The following is a 19,967-nucleotide window of genomic DNA, read 5'->3' as shown; positions in this document are numbered from 1 at the left end:
TGGACATAATACAAGGAAGCAATACGTGGATTAATATCAACATATCAGTGTTTGATCCCAATGCATCCGTTTCCTTTCCAGTGTGGGAATGCCATTTTATATGTTGCTATGTATTGTATAACCTCGAAGGAATGTACATATTGTTGAGCGGTTTCGCCCATATAAGATATATAAGAGAGTTACCACTTCACCTTGCCAGGTATTGTAAATGTTTTGTTGTTGTTTGTTTTGCCACGTGTGCCTCAAATACAGATACCCACGTTTTACACAGCTGATGCCGGGTCGCCTTTATCTGGATGTGTTCTGCATATTAAATGAGCCAGTACGCGCCAGGTTTTACACACTGGTTTGCCCGCCTCAGACTTATTTCATATGGCACTTTCTTTTTTTGTTGGCTTTCACAAATACACACAGCTGGGTGGACTTTCTATAACTGTAAACCCCCTCCTCTTGACTGCAGTGTGTTCATTTGAGCTGCAGACCTCCAGGTTGAGAAGCCGTTCCTGTTGCTGCACGGCAGCGACACCCTGTGGTCAGCGCCGCCATGTTGCTGCCGGAGAGAGCTCTCTCTTTGTAAACCCTCTCTGCACTCAAGTCCTTCCACTGTCACTCACACGGACAGAGACGATGTCATTGATCTGTGCATTGGCGGTCAAGGCCAAGGAAGCGGTAATTCTACCTCAGCTTAAGGATGTGAGGATGATAAAATGGGGCAGATGTAGCCAGCTGTTTAAACACTGGATCTGTATTGCGGATGTCCTCAATTCAGTTATTTATAGTCCAAATGAACATTTCAGCTGGCCTCAAATGCATTGTTTTATAACATCAAAATAAGCTTATGGATATCTCTCATTTCAGATATCTACAATCACATCTGAACTAGTCGTACGCTTTAGTTCAGATATTCAAAGAAAAAAAACATCCATGATGTCCCTTTGAATATGAAAAACACTGTATAAACAGTGTATAAACAGAGTATAAACAGAGTATAACCACAGTATAGACACAATACAGTATAGACACAATACAGTATAGACACAGTATAAATACAGTATAAACAGTGTATAAACAGAGTATAACCACAGTATAGACACAGTATAGACACAGTATAAATACAGTATAAACACAGTATAAATACAGTATAAATACAGTATAAACACAGTATAAATACAGTATAAATACAGTATAAACACAGTATAAACACATTATAGACACAATACAGTATAGATACAGTATGAATAAACACAGTATAGACACAGTATAAACGCAGTATAAATACAGTATAAATACAGTATAAACACAGTATGAACGCAGTATAAATACAGTATGAACACAGTATAAACACAGTATAAACGCAGTATAAATACAGTATAAATACAGTATAAACACAGTATGAACGCAGTATAAACACAGTATGAACACAGTATAAATACAGTATAAACGCAGTATAAATACAGTATAAACGCAGTATAAATACAGTATAAATACAGTATAAACGCAGTATAAACACAGTATAAATACAGTATAAGCACGGTATAAACACAATATAAACACAGTATAAACACAGTATAAACGCAGTATAAATAGAGTACAAATACAGTATAAATACAGTACAAACACAGTACAAACGCAGTATAAATACAGTATAAATACAGTATAAATACAGTATGAACGCAGTATAAATACAGTATAAATACAGTATAAACACAGTATAAACACAGTATAAACACAGTATAAATACAGTATAAACACAGTATAAATACAGTATAAACACAGTATAAATACAGTATAAACGCAGTATAAATACAGTATAAATACAGTATGAACGCAGTATAAACACAGTATAAATACAGTATAAATACAGTATAAACACAGTATAAATACAGTATAAACGCAGTATAAATACAGTATAAACACAGTATAAGCACGGTATAAACACAGTATAAACACAGTATAAACACAGTATAAACGCAGTATAAATACAGTACAAATACAGTATAAATACAGTACAAACACAGTACAAACGCAGTATATATGTATATATATATATATATATATATATATATATATATATATATATATATATATATATATATATATATATATATAGTATAAACGCAGTATAAATACAGTATAAACACAGTTCTGCCAGAACAACAACACGTGTGTCCTCTCAGCTACCTGGAGGTTGCTGGAATGTGACGTTTAAGGAACAAAAGTAAGTTTTAAGTAACGTTGGCCTATAATCTTTCAATTGTATTGAGTTTACTTGTCGTAGTGTATTTTTGTTGTTTTGTTTATCTGGATTAAACATATAATTACATGACATGCTTTACAGTCGGCCAAAGTGTACACATTTCCTCTCTGCAGTCACACGCTCTGCTATTACCGAGCTCATCTCCAGCACCTGAACGCAGCATCAGGACACCACGTAAAACGTACTTCCCGGCATTTTTCACGCGCGCCGTTGCCATGGAGCTGAGTTTGTTTCTGTGCTCCGGTTTACACGAAGTGGATGTTGAGCTGGAGATACAGTCACGTCAGGAACTCGGCAGACGCGTGACGGCCCCTCGTGCGGGGAGACGCGTGACGGCCCCTCGTGCGTGGAGACGCGCGTGGGACGACTGAGAGCGAGGACCCTTTGAAGTTTTAACGAGGAAGGAGCGCGTGCCAGCAAGGGACCAGGCAAGGTGTAAGCTAACGTCCGTTACCTGTAACCTAGGTTAGCTTAAAGCAGTGGTTTAAGTGGGTTTTTTAAATATTTTCTTAATAATCCTTTATTAATCCCAGATTGGGGAAATTATTCTCTGCATTTTTTTTCTACTTTTTGTAATATATATTTTGAATTTTTTTTTAAAGAATCCTTTAATAATCCCAGAGTGGGAAACTGTTCTCTGCATTTTTCTTCTTCTTTTTAAAATATATATTTTTAAAAATGTTTTTTAATAACCCTTCATTAATCCCAGAGTGGGGAAATTATTCTCTGCATGTTTTTTCTTCTTTTTAAAATACATATTTTTTGAATAATCCTTTATTAATCCCAGAGTGGGGAGATTATTCTCATTTAGTTTGACACACGTTGAATGTTATTGTTATGATTTTAACAAAACAGGTGATTTGCAGCCACAATAGGCATTTTGTTTGCCAAATATTAGGATTATTTTGCACAGATAGAACTGTATTTGCATTGTTATAACAAAGTGATTGCACGTGTTATTAGTTAGTGTCTGATGGAGCAATCTGGTTTACTTGAAAGTGATTTAAATTTTCTTTATTCTATTATTTGAAAAAGCACGGATGGAGGAGTCAAAGTTATTTCAATAAAAATTCAGCATTGACCACATACAGCGTCCTGGAGACGTATCCGACTTAGTTTTTAGGTTTTAATAGCAATGTAATACCCAGTAAAGGAGTGAAAACGTGACGTTGTTAACTGGAAAACTCATGGCATTTTAAAATGATTATTTCCACGCCTGGAAAATTGGCTGCTGTGAAAAAGGCATATTGTGTGGCTTTTTTTTTTTTTGCACTGCAGGGTGAACACAGGTGTAATGACTAAAAAGAACAACTGGTTCCATTTTTTAAACCAGGATGAGTAGCAGGGTGGCGGAGGGCCGCCTGCAGGTCCTTCAGGTCTACCGGCTGCTGCAGAGCGTCCATCGAGGAGACAAGGAGCACATAGAGAAGATGGTGAACCTCGGGGTGGAGAACCTCATCGACCTCACGGAGCCGCGGGACGGCACCGGGGCGCTGCACGTGGCCGTGTCCGCCAACAGTCAGGGTGATGGCCTCTCCTCCCTCTGGTGTTGTTTCAGAGTGAGCTCGTGTCCTGACTGATTCTGTCCCCCTCCTGACTCCGCACAGACTTGGTCAGCTTCCTTCTCTCCCTGGGCGCTCACCCCAACACCCAGGACAAGAAGGGCCGCACCCCGGCCATGTTGGCTGCCGAGCTGGGCAATTACATCATTCTGTCCCTGCTGGCCGAGAGCCACGCCGACCTGGGACTCCAAGACGCGGAGGGCAAAGGTGAGCTGTGGCAGGCCGGGCGGCGTATAGCGTGTGCAGAAATTGGGGCGAGCATAGTACATATATGATTTATGATTTAAAGCAACAATGTGTAGCACTTAGGGGGATTTATCGGCAGACATATTATATCATATAAATAAGTAGGTTTCTTTAGTGTATAATCAAAACAATAATGTGCTATTCTCAACCACTGGGCCCTCAGAGCACGCAGGTTAGATTACATGACAATAAGAAAATAGGATATTTACAAAGCTAGTTATTTTTATATCTGAATATGCTCAAGAACAAAAAACACATAGTAACACAAACAAAGCATATTGTTTGTGACCAGTTCTGTTTGAACAGCAGGTAGAGACAACATGCTATGCTAGTTTACTGATGCAGTGACAACAAAGTGAATCGTTTGGTTGTATTTATGAAACATGGATGTGGTGTTGAAAGCTCCAAAGTGTGTGGAGAGGAAATATGACTCTGCATGAATAACATGTTGATTCATGATGGCAGAATGTTAATACTGGTCCTGACGGCTGACAGTAACACATGTTCACAGCAGTGGATTGTTTTTAACTATCAGAACCTTAAGTTACAAAAGATTGAGATCTCTTGCTCTAGCAAAAAAACAAAACATAGATAAATAAAACAAAAAAAATTGACTTATAATGTCAACAGGTTCGTTGTCTTTGATCCCGTGAGGTAGCGACACAGCATCTCTTCCACTTGTGTATTCTCATCTGAGCCTGAAGTGTGGATGTCTTTAATCGAGGCGTTTTCCATCCCCATGCCTTACCTCGTCTCAACTCGTGCCTCTGCTTAGCTATTGATGAGGCGGCTGCATCCCGGACAGCAGCACGGTTCTTCTCCAGGACCTTGTTAGTTGTGATAAGGATCCCAATTACAGTGTCCGCGGCATCCATTACTGCCAACGGCCTTCTGCGGAGAGAGCGAACAGGAGCAGGAGAGAGCGAGGGCTTGAGTTACAGTGAGAAGAAAGGTGTGAGCGCGTGAGCAACCTGCGCATGAATCCAGGCTGTTGTATAGCGTATGTGTTACCCGTACGTGTGTGGGTACGTCTAATTACAGATCAACCTCTAATGGTGACCCGCACTGTGAAACACGCTCAGTAACCCGATGCCGCTGGCTGGGCCCGGGCTCACCGCTCTCAGCCAAGCCGGCTGAGTCCCATCCTCCTCTTATCGAGCTGCTTCCTCAGCACAGCGCCTCACCTGCCAGTCAGGCAGCGCACCTGCATGGAGTTATGGACGTGTTGGCCTATCAACACACAAAGACTTATTGACAACATTAAAACCAGGATGTGTTTAGTAGCCAACGCTTATAAGCTAACACGCTATTTCTCCATTGGACACTGTTTACATTTCTTACATCTTTACATGCACTGCTCGGATCTAACCAAAAATATCAATATTATCATTATTCATTGCCATTTCTTTGTATTTTATGTGGCATTTTGGTCTTTATTGGACAGTTTATAGTCATATTAGTGACAGACAGGAAACAATGGAAGAGACAGAGAGACATGACCTCCGCTTCAGACGAGTGAAGCAAATGCAGAAGCGTCTTCAAGCATTTATTCTAATATCCAGCAGTTTATGTCTCAATCTCTAGTTTCAAGTCTTCAATACAGCATGATGTTCATTTAGAGTCAAATAAACTTCAAAGTAGAGTATATTTTAGGGCGGGCTCACTGTGATTGACAGGTAACTCTGCAAAAAAACAACCTGGTAATGACACTTCTTATATACAGTCTATGCAACAACAAAGTTATGTGTTATATAGTTATTCTATGAGGACACCCCTGCCCAAATCACTTAATAGTGTTGACATTGACATGTCTTCTTTGGTGCTTTCCCTCTTCTCTTCAGGCGTGCTATTCTACTGCATCTACCCGACCAGGCGCCACACCCGCTGCCTGCAGGTGGCGCTGAAGGGCCAGGCGGACGTCAACAACGTGTCGGCGGCGGGGACTCATGTGTTCCAGCTGATGTGTGAAAAAGCCGAGGAGTGCGGCCCCATGTGTCTCATCGCCCTGTGTGCCGGGGCCGACCCCAACGCAACCAATCAGGTGACAGGAATGTGACGGGGACTTAAACCGAGGCATTATGGGAGTGTGTGGGATCCGAGCACACGACGTATATTCTCAGCTGAGGTGCTTCTTCGTGCCGTTTCTGTAACCCAAGTCCTCTCCCCTCTTTCTCGCCAGAAAACCGGCGTCACGTCGTTGATGGAGGCCAGCAAGGCGGGCTCCCTGCAGCTCGTCAAAGCCATCCTGAAGAAAGGGGGAAACCCCAACGCCCTGGATCGAAAACGCCTCACAGCAGTGCACTATGCGGCCATGGGGGGCTTTTTTGAGGTGCAGTATGCGCCCATCGCATGTGACTTGTGTTTTTATATTTAGGACTCTGTTGCTGAGGTGTTGCTGGGTGGGGTCGTGTTTCTTCCAGTTGATTCCGGTGCTGTCCGCGTACTCGGCAGACATGAGTGCGATCAACCTCGAGGAATGCACGGCCCTTCACTACGCCGCCGCCTCGGGCAACGCCAACTGCTGCAAGTTCCTGGCACAGAGAGGTGATGTGAGAAATCCTATTCAGATAAGGCCAGGTTAGCCCTGTGGTTACTACCCCAGGGTCACAGGGTCAAGGCAGGATCTTTATTTTTGTAGTCGTACGCTCTGTAACCTTAACAATGCCCTTCCTCATCAAGTATTCAACAAAAAAAAATAGAAAGTCGTAGAATATGCAGCTGCAAACACACATTTAATGGGGTAATTCTACCATTTGGTTGTATGTTCAGGTTGTAACCCCAAACTGAAGAACCAGGCAGGTCTGCTGCCACGTCTGATTGCCAAAGAGGCCGATCACAAAGCGGCAGCCAAGGAGCTGAGGAAAGCCGAGCGCAAACAGGGGAAAGGCAACAAAGGCAACAAAGGGAACAAAGCCACCAACGCGGGCCCCACATCAGACCTGTGGGGCCTCACCCTCCACGACTGGTCTCACGAGTACGAGGCCGAACTACGGGAAGCCTTCGGGAGCGACTCGGACACAGTTAGCGCCGAGATGTTCATCTCGGTGTTGGAAGACCTGAAAGCTCCATTCGAGGTAGACCAGCTCACTGCGGTCATCTCAGCCCACGACAAGGACGGACAGGGCTGCCTCAACATTAATGACTTCATCAAAGGTGCCAAGTACATCAAGAAACCGTTCCTCCTCTCCGCGTACATGCCAAAAAAGAAAAAGGGAGAAAAGAAAGCGAAAGGAGGCAAGAAGAAGGGTAAATTCGTGCTCCCCGTTCCCATTTGCACCGTCCCGCCGGAGCTCATGCCGCGCCGACCGGACGGAGGCCCGCCCCGCTTCATGATTCAGACTTACTACAACCGCTCAGACGTCCATCGATTCGACCGCGATCACCCGCCGGAACATCCCATAGTGAATGACTCCGGGTGGTACGTAGAAAAGCCAGAGGACGTCTACGTCAACATCAACTACTCTGTGAAAAGCGGCGACCTGGAGTCTCTGGACCTCGCTCTCAATCAGGAGGTTCCTGTGGACGTCCAAGACCAGTTCTACAAGACCCCGCTCATGGTGGCCTGCTCCAGCGGCAACTACGAGGTGGCTCAGTACCTCCTCAGTCGGGGGTGAGAAAGATCACGCTTAGCTTTTAGGTTTTTTTAGACTTCCTGGACGCAAAGATGTCCCCACTGAACAATGCAGATATGCTTCTTTGTTGCTTTTGTAAGGATTATTACAGTTAAGTGAAGCAGACCCATCACCAATGTGAATTTAAAGCAGTGATAATCAGTATTTTAATTGCGACAATGTGGAAACAAGGGGACGATTTGAAGGGGGTCACAAGGAGAGATGAACCTCCGGTGCCTAGCTTGTGAATCTACAGCGTTAACAACGTGTTCCTGTGCCCACAGGTGACCTCTAACATTTAATATGGCAGGTTTAAAGTTAGTATCCTGAAGATATATGAGCTATTGGCAAGGTTCCATCCAAACAAAGTAATGCAGACGATGTCCTCTTTTCAGTGAAAACACACTGGGACTGCTTCACCATAGGCCTTGTTTTTACTGCAGCCATTTCGACAGGTGTAATTAAAAACATGAAGTATGGCCCTGTTCCATTTCGTTGGGTGCCTGGTGATGTACCCACTGGCTGTAACACACTGAGTAGAATGGGACCATAATGGATTTGATCAATTGCACCTGTGTTTAACCTCCTCGTTGTCAAACGGCTGCTGTGAAAACGCTAACGAGCAGAGATGATCACACCTCCTTTATTTGCAAAATATTTGAAATAAAATCACAAGCTAAGTTATATTAAAAGATATCTAACCTAAGGACACACAATCGCCACCCTAGTTTATGACTGGAAGAAGCTCTCTGACCTCACCGGGACGCCCCTCTGTTCCCGGCAGGGCGGATGTGAAGGTGTGCGACCAGTTCTTCTGGACGCCGCTGCACCACGCGGCTCACGCGGGCCAGGTGGAGCTCGTTGAACTCCTGGTGGAGGCCGGGGCCTCCGTGGACGCCCGGGCCCTCGGCGGAGGCACGCCGCTCATGAGGGCCATCGAGAGCTCTCGACCCTCCTGTGTGGACTTCCTCATCAAGGCCGGCGCCAGCGTCGTTGCAGAGAACAAGAAAGGTTTGACTGTACTTCTGAAATACTATTTTTAAATGCATTTCATCAGAGGAACTAGGAGCCGTCAGATTGTGCTTACAGTGCACACTAGGAACTGGCAGGCCAGCTGGTCCCTTGCTGGGTAAAACTGTGACTCGTCCTCTTTTGTGATCTTTTTTTAATTTCCCTTCAGAACAAAACTGCCTCGACATCGCCAGAGCCTTCGCAGACTCCAGGATAATCGACTTGGTCCAAGACAAGATGGACTCTCTGCCCAAAGCGAAGGAGAAGGCAAAGGGGAAGGGGAAGGGGAGCAAATCTCCAAAGCCTAAAGCTGCTAAGGCAAAGGTACCCAAGTAGCTCATTAAAATCTTTCTGCCAGTCCGCTACGAACACATTCAAATCTTGTGGATTCAAACTGTTCCGGTTTCCCGTATGTAGGACATTTTCATTTCACCGTGTTCTTAATGCCCTGTCCACTGTGCACAAAACCCATTCAGGCTCATTCAGACAAAGAACCATGTCAATCATATGGAAATAAAGCTTTCCTGTTCTCTGAAATCATAAACTAGAGAGCCCTGTTAGATCTTCCTCTAGAATTTGACCTCTTGGTTCTTTCAGTTAGCTAGCCGCTAACCGGCTAACCTAACGTTGATGCTGATGCTGCTCCGATACCATTTGTCCTCATTGGGCTTTCTGCTCTTTGTTGGTGAAGAGGCGTATCATTCACAGAACTCAGATAGTAAGTAAGTTTATTTATAAAGCGCTGTTCACAGACAAAGGTCACAAAGTGCTGTACAGGCAGGAAAAAACGTGTTAAAACCAGACTGACAATAACAGGGCCAAAACAGTACAACAGTTAAGAGACACAGTCAAATACACATTAAAAGATGGAGCAGTAAAAAAACAAGTAGTGAAAATAAATAGATAAAAACATAAAAAGCAGGCCATAGAGCATGTATTCAACGCCAGTGTAACGGGTATGTTTTTAGTAGGTTTTTACAAGACATCACAGAATCAAAACTGCTCTGTGTGTGAGGGTGAGAATTTTAAAGTGGATCTATGCTCTACGGTGAGAAAGTGAAGAGACCTGAGAATGGGGGTGACGGATAGACCACTAGAGGAATCCCTCGCTGTCGCCACAACAAAGCCAGACGAAAGGTAATCCCCCGCCCTCGTTTCCTTCCGTGCACTCCAGCGTCTTCCTTCAGCGTGAGAAACCCAAGCCTGTAACCACATCTGAGGACTGAGGCAGCCACTTGTAAGCAAACCAGACCAGATGTGTCACGTTTCACCAAGAGCATGCAGGCACTTCAGTTCAGATTTCCTCATCAGGAATCAGGCCGAAATCTGAAAGGTATTGATTATGTCATCAGCAGGTGATGCCGTAACACAAACATAGCTGCAAGCAGCGATTCTGGGGCGCGAAGAAAATGATTGCACAATACAATAAACAATACACAATACAACACAATATGGAGCAGTCTACCCACGCAGCATAACCAAGGAAAGCACAGCGATACAGCCCACTTTCTGTGTCTGCTCCTGCAATAAAGGACAAAGACGAATCCAGAGATTCACTCACTACAACAAGAAACTGATGAGCCTATTCAACTTCCATCCAATGGAACTCATGAGCCACCCGAAGGCTGTAAATACTGCTTGCACCCTCAAGTCAATCTAGATGCAGCGTAACACGCACATTGGCTTTGAAAAGCTACTCAGTTGGAAATAAATAGGCTCCTGTATATATAAAATATGGCTATATTCCTGTTTTTAACGAGTTTTCATAAACAAGATCGACTGTAAACGTTCTGCAACGTCTAGGAATCTCAACCTCTAGTCTCTAGCATGCGGTGGTGAAGTTTCACCACCGCATACACACTACTGGTTTATTGGATCTTTCAGGTTATACCCAATGGATGCAATTCAGTATGAATAGACATTCAAACCCCATTTTAGAATATAACTAAACTAAAAATACTGCAGGGTTTCATTCACATATCTTGAGGTGAGAGTTCAAGGTAATGCCATCCTTACCTACAACTAAGCACCGTGACAGAACCGCTTGAATCCTGAGGTGTTATAGTCTCATAGGGTCAAATCACTAACAGGTTAAACCAATTAGTTTGACTAAACTGGTATCCTTTAACAATTTTAACAACCTTGATCATTTATTCTTCTTCATAAAGCCTTTACTGCCTAATTAATTTGTATATCAGCTGAATATTATAGGGTTTTAAAATGATCACAAACCATAGTAAAGGCACCACTGGGCGTCTACAGCTAAAAGTTGATCTCATCTTTTCTTCACTGTTTAAAATGTCCAGACAGCTAAATGACTCAGTAGATATTGACCAGCCCAATATTCACTGAGGTCTTCAAGGGTTTAAACCATCAACATGCGTGGGACATAGAAGGGAAGGACCAGAGGTATAGCTGTGTGAACTCCAACATGTGAAACCTGCACTTCTTGGACTGACTTAGCATCAGTTCAGTGCTCTGCCATCGCAGCAGAACAGCACCTCTGGGTGTCTTCCTGTGAGGAGAGCTCTGTGGCCCCGAGAGCTTCAGACTACAAACAAGGAAGCACCATCTCCCACCTGCAGAGGACAGGACCTTCAGCGCTAAGAGAGCGACGGCAGTGTCCACCCAAACATCTGGATGTGCGAGGAAAGCAGTAACTATTGCAGATCTGTGTAGCTTGCATTGGTGTGTGTTAAGGCTTTGTAGTTACTTGTTTTGGAGAATGTAAAAGAGCGGTCCCAACTAGTTTTAGTTTTATCCGTTGCTCTGGATGCAGTTTCTGACATTCCTTCTGTATTGATCTCGATGTCCAAACCCGTTCCAGCCCCGTTCAGTGACCTGACGCTGACGCTTGAAGACCTTTTCATTCGTAGCAGAGCACAGAGTCTGAAACATCTTGGCGCCCCCTGCAGGACGTCACTGCTGACCCGTCGGCAGACGCATCCATTGCAACGGCGGGGAAGACTCCTCCCCCGAGGGATTCCAAGAGCGTCATCCTGCAACACACCCGGATCACGACGGGGAAAACCAACACGGTGGATATCACCTTTGTGCCAAAAGCGGTAGGGAACACCATTCACTGCAGCTTCATGAATACAAGGTTAGACTCGCAGATGTTTTGCCAGTGAATAAGGCTAAAGAAAGTAGGCAAATGTTTAAAGGCACGTTTATTACACAATGTTTTGATTTCTGCTTCGTATTTTCACAACACATGCTGCTGTCAATGGAACATTTCTGAAGACGAACACGTTTCCAGTCCAGAACCCTTTGAACAGGCGCTTTCATAATCGTGATTTCACATCAGAAGCGTGTGATTCACATTCTATGCATAGACACTCACTACCTGTCACAGGGTGGTTTAGGGAGTGGACCCAAATGCAGATGCAACCGTTCAAAAGTACATTTATTTTAACAGAAAAAAACAAGAAAAGGCTTTAAAAAACACTATATTTATACAGAGAGGTGGACAGAGGAACACACAGGTAACACACAGTACGAACCAACACTGGGGCCGGGGACAAACAGGGTTTAAATACACAGTGGAGGAGACACACAGGGTTTAAATACAGAGGGGAGGAGACAAACATGGTTTAAATACACAGTGGAGGAGACAAACAGGGTTTAAATACACAGTGGAGGAGACAAACAGGGTTTAAATACACAGTGGAGGAGACAAACAGGGTTTAAATACAGAGGGGAGGAGACAAACAGGGTTTAAATACACAGGGGAGGAGACAAACAGGGTTTAAATACACAGGGGAGGAGACAAACAGGGTTTAAATACAGAGGGGAGGAGACAAACAGGGTTTAAATACACAGGGGAGGAGACAAACAGGGTTTAAATACAGAGGGGAGGAGACAAACAGGGTTTAAATACACAGGGGAGGAGACAAACAGGGTTTAAATACAGAGGGGAGGAGACAAACAGGGTTTAAATACACAGGGGAGGAGACAAACAGGGTTTAAATACAGAGGGGAGGAGACAAACAGGGTTTAAATACACAGGGGAGGAGACAAACAGGGTTTAAATACACAGGGGAGGAGACAAACAGGGTTTAAATACACAGGGGAGGAGACAAACAGGGTTTAAATACAATGGGGAGACAAACAGGGTTTAAATACACAGGGGATTGGACAGAACAGGGAACAATCAGGGACAAGGCAGACAATCACAGGGGCAGGAAGTGCAGAGGACACACGAGACAAGGGGTACAAAATAAAACAGGAAACAGACAAACCCACATCATGACACTACCAAGTTAACTCCTGTCCACAGTGATCAGTGTTACACACTGTGTTACCCTCGGTTGTCTCCGTCTTCATATTCATGCCTCCTCCCGTCTGGCCTGCAGGTTTGGGGGCAGCCGCCCAGCAGCAGCCAGCTGATGTCAAAGTTGGAGAGACGCAAGGAGCTCTTGTCCCTGGAGTTGGACTTTGACGACTTCATGATGCCGTTCAGCCAGAGCGTGCAGAGGGAGGCGCTGGAGGGCTAGACCCAACGGGGGTCTGGCAGCAAGAGACACGTGGTTCATCCATTCATCCTTGTATTTATCAGTCGGACATCATGTGTCATAGACTATGTGACAGTCAGACATTGTTAGGACAGTGCATGTCACATTTCAACACGCTAATTTGTGTTTATGAACAATCACACGATAAAATTCATGCAAATAATGTGAATGTGAATACTCACCTCAACTTAAGATATTTCAAAGGTACACACCTTTCAGTTCTGTACAGTTTACCCACAATGCTCAGCCAAACTGGAAATATTATTTGTTTGTTTTTTTAGTACGGAACAAAGACTGCAGATCTTGTCCTGCGTCACTTACATATGGAAGCAGAAGTGAGAGCGTAGTCACATGCAGGGTTCTTTCAGTCATGGAAAACCTGGAAGAGTCATGGAGTTTTAAAATGGTTATTTACAGGCCTGGAAAAGGTTTAGTAAAAGTCATGTATATGTGTTATATTCATGTGTTCATGTATATGTGTTATATTCATGTGTTCATGACGTTCATTTACGCTGAGTTTGAAATAATGAATTTGCTTTTAAAAGAAAGACTCAAAATATCAGCAGGCATACATACAGGCATCTATATAAATGTTTATTCTTTTAATCAAACTATTGTCTCATTCATTTGTGTCATTTAAGGTTTACTGTATGCTTTGTATTCTCATTGTTAGTTTAAATACTACATTTTCTCACTTTTTACTGTTTACACCCAGACTTCACTAAATGTTTGCTCATTAAATTTGGTTTAAAGTCATGGAAAAGTCATGGAATCCATTGGTCAAGATGTGTGTGAACCCTGTAACATAACACTTGCTCAACGGGACTTGGTCAAGCAGTTAGTGGGTCTTTATTTTCCTGACTGGAACATTCTTTAGATATCTTGTGCAGTCACACGCCCAGTTCACTTGCTCTGTTTTACTTTTGATTCCACTGCTGCAAAACAACACAGACGCAGTTCCACGATGAAACCACTGAGGGGCGGTGTTTGTCTGCATCGCAGCCGGTTTGGATGTTTAAGTGAACACTTGGGAGGGAGCTCTGGTGGTTTCTACACAGGAAGGCATCAAAATGGCCGCCGTGTGCAGCCGTCTGATGTTAGCCGCTCTGCGCTCTGAAAAGGGAGCCGGCCTTTCACGAGTTTGTGAAAAGATTATCATGAGACGGTCACGGATGTCCAAAGTGCTGCTGTGTGGCATCTTTGCCTCGGTGGGCGGGTCACATGCTTTTAGTTGTTGGATGTCCAGCAGCCATCATCTGGGAAACAGACTTTCCTGCTAAATGTCACATTGACTTTGCACTTTCCCATCAGCACCACCATCAGCACCACTATGAGCACCACTATGAGCACCACCATCAGCACCACTATGAGCACCACTATGAGCACCACTATGAGCACCACCATCAGCACCACTATGAGCACCACTATGAGCACCACTATGAGCACCACCATCAGCACCACCATCAGCACCACTATGAGCACCACCATCAGCACCACTATGAGCACCACTATGAGCACCACCATCAGCACCAATATGAGCACCACTATGAGCACCACTATGAGCACCACCATCAGCACCACTATGAGCACCACTATGAGCACCACCATCAGCACCACTATGAGCACCACTATGAGCACCACCATCAGCACCACTATGAGCACCACTATGAGCACCACCATCAGCACCACTATGAGCACCACTATGAGCACCACCATCAGCACCAATATGAGCACCACTATGAGCACCACCATCAGCACCACCATCAGCACCACTATGAGCACCACCATCAGCACCACTATGAGCACCACTATGAGCACCACTATGAGCACCACCATCAGCACCACCATCAGCACCACTGTGAGCACCACCATCAGCACCACTATGAGCACCACTATGAGCACCACCATCAGCACCACTATCAGCACCACCATCAGCACCACTATCAGCACCACTATGAGCACCACTATGAGCACCACCATCAGCACCACTATCAGCACCACCATCAGCACCACTATCAGCACCACTATGAGCACCACTATGAGCACCACCATCAGCACCACTATCAGCACCACCATCAGCACCACTATCAGCACCACTATCAGCACCACTATGAGCACCACTATGAGCACCACTATGAGCACCACCATCAGCACCACTATCAGCACCACTATGAGCACCACTATGAGCACCACCATCAGCACCACCATCAGCACCACTATGAGCACCACCATCAGCACCACCATCAGCACCACCATCAGCACCACCATGAGCACCACTATGAGCACCACTATCAGCACCACCATCAGCACCACTATCAGCACCACTATGAGCACCACCATCAGCACCACCATGAGCACCACTATGAGCACCACCATCAGCACCACTATCAGCACCACCATCAGCACCACTATCAGCACCACCATCAGCACCACTATGAGCACCACCATCAGCACCACTATCAGCACCACCATCAGCACCACTATGAGCACCACCATGAGCACCACTATGAGCACCACAATCAGCACCACTATCAGCACCACCATCAGCACCACTATCAGCACCACCATCAGCACCACTATCAGCACCACCATCAGCACCACTATGAGCACCACCATGAGCACCACTATCAGCACCACCATCAGCACCACTATGAGCACCACTATTAGCACCACCATCAGCACCACTATGAGCACCACTATGAGCACCACTATGAGCACCACCATCAGCACCACTATCAGCACCACCATCAGCACCACTATGAGCACCACTATGAGCACCACCATCAGCACCACTATGAGCACCACCATCAGCACCACTATGAGCACCACCATCAGCACCACTATGAGCACCACAATGAGCACCACCATCAGCACCACTATCAGCACCACCATCAGCACCACCATCAGCACCACTATGAGCACCACCATCAGCACCACTATGAGCACCACTATGAGCACCACCATCAGCACCACTATCAGCACCACCATCAGCACCACTATCAGCACCACTATCAGCACCACCATCAGCACCACCATCAGCACCACTATGAGCACCACCATCAGCACCACTATGAGCACCACTATGAGCACCACTATCAGCACCACTATGAGCACCACTATGAGCACCACCATCAGCACCACTATCAGCACCACCATCAGCACCACTATCAGCACCACTATGAGCACCACTATGAGCACCACCATCAGCACCACTATCAGCACCACCATCAGCACCACTATCAGCACCACTATGAGCACCACTATGAGCACCACCATCAGCACCACTATCAGCACCACCATCAGCACCACTATCAGCACCACTATCAGCACCACTATGAGCACCACTATGAGCACCACTATGAGCACCACCATCAGCACCACTATCAGCACCACTATGAGCACCACTATGAGCACCACTATGAGCACCACCATCAGCACCACCATCAGCACCACTATGAGCACCACCATCAGCACCACCATCAGCACCACCATCAGCACCACCATGAGCACCACTATGAGCACCACTATCAGCACCACCATCAGCACCACTATCAGCACCACTATGAGCACCACCATCAGCACCACCATGAGCACCACTATGAGCACCACCATCAGCACCACTATCAGCACCACCATCAGCACCACTATCAGCACCACCATCAGCACCACTATGAGCACCACCATCAGCACCACTATCAGCACCACCATCAGCACCACTATGAGCACCACCATGAGCACCACTATGAGCACCACAATCAGCACCACTATCAGCACCACCATCAGCACCACTATCAGCACCACCATCAGCACCACTATCAGCACCACCATCAGCACCACTATGAGCACCACCATGAGCACCACTATCAGCACCACCATCAGCACCACTATGAGCACCACTATGAGCACCACCATCAGCACCACTATGAGCACCACTATGAGCACCACTATGAGCACCACCATCAGCACCACTATCAGCACCACCATCAGCACCACTATGAGCACCACTATGAGCACCACCATCAGCACCACTATGAGCACCACCATCAGCACCACTATGAGCACCACCATCAGCACCACTATGAGCACCACAATGAGCACCACCATCAGCACCACTATCAGCACCACCATCAGCACCACCATCAGCACCACTATGAGCACCACCATCAGCACCACTATGAGCACCACTATGAGCACCACCATCAGCACCACTATCAGCACCACCATCAGCACCACTATCAGCACCACTATCAGCACCACCATCAGCACCACCATCAGCACCACTATGAGCACCACCATCAGCACCACTATGAGCACCACTATGAGCACCACCATCAGCACCACTATGAGCACCACCATCAGCACCACTATCAGCACCACTATGAGCACCACTATGTGCACCACTATGAGCACCACAGGATGAGAGAGAGAGAGAGAGAGAGAGAGAGAAGGAGGGAAAAGGTGAGCAGAGAGAGGGGAGGCAGAAGGAGAGAGGAAAGGAGAGCAGAGAGAGGAGGCAGAAGGAGAGAGGAAAGGAGAACAGAGAGATAGGAGGCAGAAGGAGAGAGGAGAGCAAAGAGAGAGGAGGCAGAAGGAGAGAGGAGAGCAGGAGAGAGGAACCAGAAGGAGGGAGGAGGCAGAAGGAGAGAGGAGGCAGAAGGAGAGAGGAAAGGAGAGAGAGGAGGCAGAAGGAGAGAGGAAAGGAGAGAGGAGGCACAAGGAGGAACATGTGTGACGACAGACTCAGAGAGAGAAAACATCCTGGTAGCTCAGCACAGTAATTCACAACGAGGCGGAAGAGACGAGGGGAGGAGAGGACCGACAGCACAGGGAAGGGAAGGAAAGGAAACAAGGAGAGGGGGCGGGGGATGGAGAGAGAGAGAGAGAGAGAGGAGGGTGACTCAGAAGACGGGGCGAGTGCGGAGGAGGAGGAGGAGGAGGAGGAGGAGGAGAAGGAGGGCTTTTCCAGCACAATATGTGGCACTCAGGTTAGAGGAGTAAACAAGGCTGCTGCTTGTGATCACTGCCATGACGCAGTATGTCTGTGTGTGTGTGTGTGTGTGTCTGTGTCTGTGTGTCTGTGTGTGTGTGTGTGTCTGTGTGTGTGTGTGTGTGTGTCTGTCTGTGCGTGCGTGCGTGCCCACGTCCATTTATAAAGAACATACGAGTATACTGTGCATGTGTTTTACTCATGATGTGTCATTTAAGGCTCCATAACAGAGCCCTCTGTGTGTGTGTGTGTGTGTGTGTGTGTGTGTGTGTGTGTGTGCGTGTGTGTCCTAGTTGTGTTTCTGTGTGTGTGTGTTGCTGCCAGCAGCAATGCGGTCTCCCAGCTCTGGTCCTGCAGCGCTTACTCAGCACTGCAAGCCTCCACTTCCCGAAACAACACACACACACACACACACACACACACACACACACACACACACACACACACACACTCCCTCAGTATATTTTCACTGTGTTTATCACATTATATGATGTTATTAATACGATCGAGTGTGCTCACACGTGCATAGTGCATCATCCAGTGATTGCAGACATGTGCAGACACACACACACACACACACACACACACACACACACACACACACACACACACACACACACACACACACACACACACACACACTGATGTCCTGCACTACTATCTGTTTCAGTGTTTCAGTCTAAGGGCAGTATAATATAATTAAGGTGTGGCGATACATCCTAACCCTCTATACAGATATACAGCTATGGATCATATCTCCAAAGCTTTCTGGTCATTCATGAATAAATAGCATGGATGCATGAATATTCAACAAATACGTGTTTTTTAAATGTTATTAACCTTTTGAAAACCAACCTATTTTTAGGCCTCTGCTCGACAATGTCAAACTAAAAAAGGTGTATCTCTGCAACCACTAAGGCTATTTTAATAATGTTAGTGTTATAATAACATAGTATAATGTGTTCAGATGTGTAAATATCAGTCTATATGTTACTGGTTATGAGTAAATGAATTCTACATAGTCACTTCATTACTACAGTTTAGTCACTTCATTATTACAGTCTACATAGTCACTTCATTACTACAGTCTAGTCACTTCATCATTACAGTCTACATAGTCACTTCATTACTACAGTCTACATAGTCACTTCATCATTACAGTCTACATAGTCACTTCATTACTACAGTCTACATAGTCACTTCATCATTACAGTCTACATAGTCACTTCATTACTACAGTCTACATAGTCACTTCATCATTACAGTCTACATAGTCACTTCATTACTACAGTCTACATAGTCACTTCATCATTACAGTCTACATAGTCACTTCATTACTACAGTCTACATAGTCACTTCATCATTACAGTCTACATAGTCACTTCATTACTACAGTCTACATAGTCACTTCATCATTACAGTCTACATAGTCACTTCATTACTACAGTCTACATAGTCACTTCATTATTACAGTCTACATAGTCACTTCATTATTACAGTCTACGTAGTCACTTCATTATTACAGTCTACATAGTCACTTCATTATTACAGTCTACGTAGTCACTTCATTATTACAGTCTACATAGTCACTTCATTATTACAGTCTACATAGTCACTTCATCATTACAGTCTACATAGTCACTTCATTACTACAGTCTACATAGTCACTTCATCATTACAGTCTACATAGTCACTTCATTACTACAGTCTACATAGTCACTTCATCATTACAGTCTACATAGTCACTTCATTACTACAGTCTACATAGTCACTTCATCA

At 45.2% G+C, this 19,967-nt stretch overlaps 1 protein-coding gene across 1 annotated transcript; it reads left to right on the top strand.

Moving 5' to 3' along the window:
* Positions 1-3,591: 3,591 nt before the first annotated feature.
* Positions 3,592-13,183, top strand: ankef1a (ankyrin repeat and EF-hand domain containing 1a; the record flags this gene model as incomplete). The annotated part of the gene is made up of 10 exons (XM_079215145.1): positions 3,592-3,781; positions 3,865-4,026; positions 5,907-6,106; positions 6,245-6,394; positions 6,486-6,609; positions 6,835-7,675; positions 8,461-8,687; positions 8,857-9,011; positions 11,603-11,752; positions 13,043-13,183. 10 exons carry the CDS (start codon positions 3,592-3,594, stop codon positions 13,181-13,183), a joined length of 2,340 nt encoding a protein of 779 aa, XP_079071271.1.
* Positions 13,184-19,967: the final 6,784 nt, after the last annotated feature.

Source organism: Taurulus bubalis, assembly GCF_910589615.1.
Source record: "Taurulus bubalis genome assembly, chromosome: 3".
Classification (NCBI taxonomy): domain Eukaryota; kingdom Metazoa; phylum Chordata; class Actinopteri; order Perciformes; family Cottidae; genus Taurulus; species Taurulus bubalis.
Note: the sequence above shows the minus strand (reverse complement) of the source record. Positions and strands in the feature narration are given on the sequence as shown.